Here is an 8363-nt window from a genome sequence, read left to right on the forward strand (position 1 = left end):
CAGCCTCCCCGGGCCTTCTCCATCTCCTCGGGGACAGCAGACCCCAGCTCTCAGGCACGAGGGGTCTGTGGCTCCTCTCCCCGGCACCTGCCTTCCTGCCATGGCAAGTGCCCACTTGCCTTGCTGGTGGACCTCCTGGCCTTGGTTTAAGCGGCAAGCAAGACCCCTCTGCCCACTGGGTTCCCTGCCCCTGCACCGCGAGGGTGGGAAGGAACTCAGGTGGGTGCGGGTGCCTGCGGCAGAGGGCTCAAGCCCAGAGCGAGTGGCAGCCCCAGGCCCAGCCTTGGAGGACACCCTTCCCACCCTTGCTCCTAGGCTCCCTTCATCTGCGGGTGGTGGGCAGGGGCGCGCATTTCAGGCATTAGGCAAAGTGTTTTCTAAACTCTTCACAGGAGAAAGACAAAAAGGAGACACGCTGCTACCTCTCAATGCCCAGATCACCAGTCCAGGTGTCCTCCTTCTCCTTCCAAAAATACTGTGACGTCCACTGAATATATAATTTTATAATAAGATGTTTATTTTTTAAGGAAATGCATTTTCTGGCAAAACTCTAGAAACTGTGCTTATGCAAATGGATGATATGGGAGGGGGTGTCGAGGAGGGCAGTGAGCCACCTGTCCGGCCAGAGGGCAGACCAACAGCTAAGTACGCTGAAGCTTTTAACAGCACACAAAACAAGCCCAGGATCCAAGTGGCCCCCTTAAGGGCTTGGCCTGAATGTGTGTCACTGGGGAACAACTGAGGGTCCAGAGATCCCCCTCCCCCTGGGCCTGAGGGAGGGTGACAATGGGGCCAGGCCTCCTGGAGGGTCCAGAGAGTGAGCCCCCAACGACCAAGGACTAAGTCCTCTCCAGGGCAGGTGGGAGCACCCCGACCTGTGCCAGCAGAGGTCCTGTCTGCAGCCCACACACCCGGGGGAGAGCACGCAGGACACAGGCCTGGGGGCAGCTCTCAGACACACTCCTCCAGCCTTCCCAGTCTGGATTTCGGTCAAGCAAAGGTCTCAGAGTGGGAGAGCAGGAGAAGACAGCCTGAAACACCTTCTTTTCTCCATCCAGGCCACGGGAGCCACCTGGAGGCACCCCCTAGACACAGGCAGGAGAGAAAGCCCAGCCTGGGTGGGGGCTGGGCAGGCAGGGAAGCGCTGACCCTGGGTTGGGCCGGGGCACACTCCGGGGGCCTGGCCAGGTGCTGGAGCACAGGCCGCCCGAGTGCGTATGGGCAGGTCCCTGCCTGGTCACTGCCCCCCACTCCCTGCGCACAGACAGGGCCGGGGAGAGGGCGCGTGGGCGCAGCACCGCTCCTAGAGGAAGGGCCGGTCTCTCTTCAGGTGCTTGGCTGGGACTGCTGGGTCTGCCGCTCAGGCTGGGCAGGTGGGCGGGTGGCAGGTCTGCGGTCTGAGAATGGGCTGTGGACCAGTCCCCTGCAGCGCGCTGTCCACTGCCTGTCAGAAGTGGCAGCAGACACCAGGTCACTGGGGTACCAAGGGACGCCAGGCCGGCCCCCTACAAGCCCTGGGGGAGTGAGTGGCAGGCTGGGCGATAGCAGGCCACCAGACCTGTGTGTCTCCTGAAGTGGACACGGTGGCCCCCTGCCTCCTCCCTGTCCTCCCCCCGCGCTCTCCACCCCAGCAACTGGGGGGCCTGCCCAGCACGCACGCCCTCCTGCCACTTGGGGCCTTGCTGCCGCCTCCCCCACTCCCACCCCCGACCCCCGCTCTGTGTGTCTAGAGGACTGAACACATCTTATTGTTCAGATGCTAAGTCACATCCTACTCTGCGACCCCATGGGCTGCAGCACTCCAGGCTCCTCTGTCCTTCGCTGTCTCCTGGAGTTTGCTCAGACTCCTGTCTGTTGACTGTGTCTGCCAGCCACCACACCAGAGAGCCTACTAGCATCACTTCTCCCACAAGCAGGCTCACCCCTGAGACCAGGGGTCCGTCTGGAAGCCGGCGCCAACCATAGCTTTGTGGGGAGACCAAACACTGTGAGCCCTGGGTGTTTCACCACAACTACCTCCGACGGGACAGGAGCCAGTCCAAGTCCTGTCTCTACCCTGTGACGGGGACCCAGGAGGCAGGGGCTGGGCCCTCCCAGCACCCCCACCATGCCCTGTGTGCCCACAAGACCACCCAGGCCTCGCCCCACAAACGGAGCCAGGGAGCCCGGGGTGCCTGAGAGCACATCTAGAGATACGCATAAGAGACTGAGGGGCAAGGCATCAGGCCCAGCGCAGTGACTCCTGGCCACAGGGTGGGTGTCTGGGAAGGGGGCCAAGGACACGGGTGACTGCGACGGTGGGAGCGGGGCGTCACCTAAAGCTTAGAGGAGGGTGAGAAATCTGCCAGCGACTGGACGTCATTAGGGAATGTTAGCCAGGCGCCCCCGTCAACCACCAGCAGGGCCCCCGTCACGAAGGACGCCAGCGGGCTGGCCAGGAAGAGGGCGCTGTGGGCAATTTCTGTCTTGTTCCCCAGCCTCTGCAGGGGGCTGGCCAGGACCTTCGCCCTCAGGCCGGCCTGCGGGGCACCTGGGAGGGAGAAAGAGGTTCAGGCAAGTCCCAGGACCTGGGGGCCACCACCTTCCTCTGCCAGCCTCCCCTGAGCCGCATCCGGTAATGGTGGGGACTCCGGCAGCGTTGTCCTGGGCCGGGCCCAGTAACCCCACTGTGGAGCCAGCACAAGGCCTGTCCCTGCTTGCGGCCAAGGCTCTGGAGGCTTCAACGGGGCTCCTTGTGTGCGGCTCACGAGGCCAGCAGCCCCTGGGCTCTAGCTCTAGGGGCAGCTGCCTAAGTCCGGCCCCTAGCCCCGTGCAGGGCTGCACGAACTGTTCCCAGGCTGGGGATGGACTCTGCCCACCCGGGGAGCCACGAGCGCTTGTCTCTGATCCTGGGCCTGTCCCAGCCAGGCAGGAGGAGCGCCCCTAGAGGTACTGTAGGGCCTGTGCCTGGGGCAGCACCCGCTGGGGGAGCCTTACCCAGACGCCGCAAGCCCTCTGTTCCACTGATGGGGCCGGGGGCAAGGCTGTTGACGCGGATGTTCTGGGGGCCCCACTCCACGGCCAGGTGCCGCGTCATCGCATCTGCAGGGGAGGCAGGCTGTGTGAGGGAGAAGCAGGGCTGCCCGGCCTTCGGCGTGTCCCGGACGCGGTGGGGGCGCAGCTTCACTGGGACACTGCTGGCCTCCAGGGACAGGGAGGAACCCAGGCGGGCAGACCGGGGGGGTGCCCATACCCACGGCCGCCTTGGCAGAGCCTGCATGCACTTGGAGCACCTGCCCCCGGGTGCCCAGGGTTGCAGTGATGTTCACGATCACCCCTCCATGGTCCTGTAACACATGAGAGGGGCAGTGAGCATGCGGCCAGGACCGGGAGGCCCCGGCCTCGGGACACTCACCCGGAAGAACTTCTCGTAGAGCACGCGAGACACGTTGAAGGTGCCCAAGGTGTCGATGTCCATCACAGTCTTGAAGGCGTTGGAGGACAAGGCGCTGGCCGGGCACGGGAAGTTCCCGGCTGCACCTGCGGGCGGAAGGAAACGGCGGTCAAAGCAACTGCATCCTCAGGGTGGTCCAGGCCGGCCAGGGAGGGAACCTCAGCTTTTGGACAAACTCTTGAATGAGGGGCAGAGCAGGTGTCATGGGTTGGATCGCATGCTTCAAAAAGATACACTCTTCAGTGTATCCCAACACCTGATGCCTGTCATGGCTTGAGTGTCCAGTCGTGTCCAACTCTTTGTAATCCCACCAGGCTTCTCTGTCCATGCGATTCCCCAGGCAAGAACACTGGAGCAGGTTGCCATTTCCTTCTCCAGGAGATCTTCCCAACCCAGAGATTGAACCCACATCTCCTGTGTCTCCTGCGTTGGTAAGCAGGTTCTTTAGCCACTGCACCAACTGGGAAGCCCAGTGCAGGTAAACTTAACTTTATGTGGAAACATGGTCTTTGCAGATGTCATCAAGATGAGATGATACTGAACAGGGTGGCTTAAACCCAACGACTGCTGTCCTTAAAAGGGACACAGCCATGCACAGAGGGACAGAGCAGAGGCTGGAGGAATGCAGCCAGGAGCCAAGGGATGCCAGGCAGCAGCCCCAGGAGCCACAAGCCGGGCCCCGGACAGACTCTCCGGAGCCTCCTGTGGGAGCGCGGCCTGCTACACCTTGCTTTCACATCTCTGGCCTCGAGACTGTGAGAGAATGCGTTCTTGCTGTTTGAAGCTGCCCAGCTGATGACTTTGTCAGTGGCAGGAAAATAATACACTAATTTTTTTTTAATTAATTTTTACTAGAGTATTTTGTCACACTGGAAGTTTTTAAAGGAAATTTCAGCAAAAATGAGCCTGAATGTAAAGTAGAGACTATAGTTAACAATTGTAACAAATGCAAGGTATTCATAGTAGACACTATGTCTGTGTGTGTGGCAGGAGTGTGGTATGAGTAGTTATTTATACTATCTTCTCAATTAGTCTGTGAATCTAAAACTGTACTAAAACAGGAGCTTTCCTGGTGGTCCAGTAATTAAGGATCCACCTTGCAACTCTTGAGAAACCTATATGCAGGTCAGGAAGCAACAGTTAGAACTGGACATGGAACAACAGAATGGTTCCAAATAGGAAAAGGAGTACGTCAAGGCTGTATATTGTCACCCTGCTTATTTAACTTCTATGCAGAGTACATCATGAGAAACGCTGGGCTGGAAGAAGCACAAGCTGGAATCAAGATTGCCGGGAGAAATATCAACAACCTCAGATATGCAGATGACACCACCCTTACGGCAGAAAGTGAAGAGGAACTCAAAAGCCTCTTGATGAAAGTGAAAGAGGAGAGTGAAAAAGTTGGCTTAAAGCTCAACATTCAGAAAACGAAGATCATGGCATCCGGTCCCATCACTTCATGGGAAATAGATGGGGAAACAGTGGGAACAGTGTCAGACTTTATTTTTTGGGGCTCCAAAATCACTGCAGATGGTGACTGCAGCCATGAAATTAAAAGACGCTTACTCCTTGGAAGAAAAGTTATGACGAACCTAGATACCATATTGAAAAGCAGAGACATTACTTTGCCAACAAAGATCCATCTAGTCAAGGCTATGGTTTTTCCAGTAGTCATATATGGATGTAAGAGTTGGACTGTGAAGAAAGCTGAGCGCTGAAGAATTGATGCTTTTGAACTGTGGTGTTGGAGAAGACTCTTGAGAGTCCCTTGGACTGCAAGGAGATTCAACCAGTCCATTCTAAAGGAGATCAGCCCTGGGTGTTCTTTGGAAGGAATGATGCTAAAGCTGAAACTCCAGTACTTTGACTACCTCCTGCAAAAAGCTGACTCATTGGAAAAGACTCTGATGCTGGGAGGGATTAGGGGCAGGAGGAGAAGGGGACGACAGAGGATGAGATGGCTGGATGGCATCACTGACTCAATGGACGTGAGTCTGGGTGAACTCCGGGAGTTGGTGATGGACAGGGAGGCCTGGTGTGCTGTGGCTCATGGGGTCGCAAAGAGTCAGACACGACTGAGCGACTGAACTGAACTGAACTGAACTTGCAACACAGGGGGCGCAGGTTCAACCCCTAGTCCCACATGCCTCGGGGCAACTAAGCCTTCAAGCTGCGACTACTGAGCTTGCGCGCCACCATCCAGACCTGACACAGTCAAATAAATAAATAAGTATTGAAAAATAAAACTATACTAAAACAATAATGTATCTTCCCTTTTCCTTAACGGAGAGCTTCAGGACATGAGAGTGACCCTTCTCTGTGATTCAGCCTAGTTCTTGGGGCATCCTCCTGAGCCACGGCTGCATGGACCTGGGAGGAGCACAGCTGGACTCAGACAGTGGCCTGGAGCCAGGACAGTTCCAGGGCTTCCAAACAGGAAGGTCTGGTATTGCAGACCCATCAGAAGCCCCCAGTCATGCTCAACAGGGACTCACAGTTGATGAGAATGTCGATCTTCCCGAACTCCTTCAGGGCCTGCTCTACAGCTGCCGCGATGGCCAGGGGAGCTCGGACGTCCAGAGACAGAGGGAGGCACCTCTGGCCGGTGGCAGCGGCCAGCTTTCTGGCAGCCTAGAAGCCAGACAGGAAGAGAGGTGGGCAGCAGCCTGCTGGCCTCGCCTGGAGGCACAGCCCTTCAGGATCCAATGAGGATGATGAGCCAGGTTCTGCCAGGGACCCAGATTCTGTAGCTGAAACCCACCCTGGGGAGGCACAGCTGCCAAGCAGCCCTCTCCAGGGCCACAACCCCTGGTACAGGCTAAGACATCCTGTACCCTCTCCCCTCTCATCACCCTCCAGGCCACTGGTCACAGGTCAACAGCAGCTCCAGCTGATGTCCAGTCCCTGTGCTGAGACCAGCTGTGGCAGGGGAGATATGTTCTCCCCTCAAGAAACTGCTGAGCCCAGAGATCTCTGCTGGGGCCACAGTACTACCCAACAGAAGGGTCGTTTCACAGGACCCGATAATTAGATTCTGTAAAAATACGAGAGTATCCCTGGGGACCACTTCCGTTGAAGCTCCATATTTGGGAGACAGGTTGGTTTTGGTGTGATCACCCTAGGCCAGGACCTTCCAGGCCTAGGCTCCTGGCCCCCAAAGTCACCCATGGACAGCTAGGCACAGGACAGCCCCCTCACCATCGATACTCTGGGAAGACTTCTGCTGGCGATGACTGTGTGACAGCCGTGCCTGCAAAGCCAGAGAGCAGGAGTGAGGGCAGCAAGGTGCAAGGGACACACCCAGGAGGGCTCCTGCCCAGCAATCTAAGGGGCCCCCTCCCCCAAGGGTGTCTCAGGCTTGAACATTAGCCCGGGGCTGAAGGCACAGCTGGCAGAGGACCCAGGGGCCTACGTGGGGCTGAGTGACTGTGGCAGGACCCCTTTCAAATGTTCTCTGATGGACTTGGAACTAGAGGGGTTCCCATCACTGACCGGCATTTTGCCCAGGATCCCAGACCCCCTCCCAAGGAGGAGGGGGCAGCAAGATGGGGCATGGAGCACACACAGCAATGCTTATTTACCGCATGAAAATCTCAGCAATCCGGAACCCAATTCCAGAGCCACCACCCGTGATGAAAGCCACCTTGTCCCTGAGAGAAAAAACAGAGACTCTTTACAGAGGCCCCGGTTCAGACTTCCTTGATGGTCCACTGGCTGGGACTCCATGCTCCCAATGCAGGGGGCACAGGTGCCACCCCTGGTCAGGAAACGAGACCCCATACGCCACAACTAAGATCCAGTGCAGCTAAATAAATAAATTCTAAATAATTTGTTTAAATAAAGAATAAAAGCGTAAGGGACTGCTGTTGAATGGGGATGGGGGAGGTGCTCTTCCACTGACCCTCTGCACTGGGCACTTGGGTCAAATTCGAGAAACGCTGCTTTTGAAGACCTGCATTCCTCACCTTTCTTCAACCTAGAAGTCTCTATGCAGAAAGCTATCAATTAATGAGAAATGTTTTCAAAACATAAGCCTTCCTCCAGCCGCCCTCTAAATGGATAGGATAGCAGATTCCTGGAGAAAGAGAAACAGGCAGGCTTTTCTTGACATAAGAGAAGCCATCTGGGGCCTACGCCATTCTGTGATCTAAGCCTGGACACAGTGCTGTGCTCGACAGGTCTCACAAGAATACAGAAACTAACAACTGTCATTAGGCAAGAAAAGTAACAATAGCCAAGATATGAATCATATACTGGTTGTAAAGTCTCCCAATTCTGTTTTGATGGTAAAGATCAGCCTGAAGTGCTCAGTCACCTGACCAACTGGAACCTCTGAGATGATGATAGTGACTTTTCTGACACTCGTGACTTTAACGAACTAACGCTTGGACTTCATCAACCACCCAAACCCCTACTTAAGATGCTTGCACTCTTAGCTTAAAACCTCCCCAAATTTGCTGTTCGGAGAGACAGCTTTGGGGAAAATCTTCAGTGTTCTTACTTGCTGCTAATAATAATTAATCCTTCCTCCTCCTGACCTTTGCTCTGTGTTTTTTGACACTCGTCCCCACCTCCCCATAGATAAACAGGACATGCTCACGCAGGACAAAGATCGGAACACCAGTACTTGCATCGCTGGGATACCCGGACATCTGGACAGCCTGGCCACCAGGCTTGGGGTCCTCACACATCCCAGGAAAACCTCAGTCCCCCGCCGCGCGCACCGCAGGCGCCCCCGCCCCTTGCCCGGCTCCCTGGGGCGCCCCAGACCCGACGCTTACTGGAGCAAGTCCGGATGGAAGAGGTGGCGGTACTCCGGGAGACAATCGTCCTCGCTGACGTCGGCCGGTGGCTGGGCCATGGCGCTCGGAGCGGGCCTGGGTGGCAAAAGCAGCAGAGACCTGCCGGGATCCCAGGACTCTAACCTCGG

The 8363-nt window shown here is 56.6% G+C and overlaps 1 protein-coding gene across 1 annotated transcript; it reads right to left on the reverse strand.

Moving 5' to 3' along the window:
- Positions 1-496: 496 nt before the first annotated feature.
- DECR2 (2,4-dienoyl CoA reductase 2, peroxisomal) lies at positions 497-8357 on the reverse strand. The gene is made up of 9 exons (XM_010840886.1): positions 8215-8357; positions 7015-7083; positions 6632-6683; positions 5929-6064; positions 3395-3519; positions 3233-3326; positions 2977-3081; positions 2316-2530; positions 497-1444 (listed from the first exon to the last, which is right to left on the reverse strand). Exons 1-8 carry the CDS (start codon positions 8292-8294, stop codon positions 2316-2318), a joined length of 876 nt encoding a protein of 291 aa, XP_010839188.1. The 5' UTR covers positions 8295-8357; the 3' UTR covers positions 497-1444.
- Positions 8358-8363: the final 6 nt, after the last annotated feature.

Source organism: Bison bison, unplaced genomic scaffold, assembly GCF_000754665.1.
Source record: "Bison bison bison isolate TAMUID 2011002044 unplaced genomic scaffold, Bison_UMD1.0 scf7180017846849, whole genome shotgun sequence".
NCBI lineage: Eukaryota > Metazoa > Chordata > Mammalia > Artiodactyla > Bovidae > Bison > Bison bison.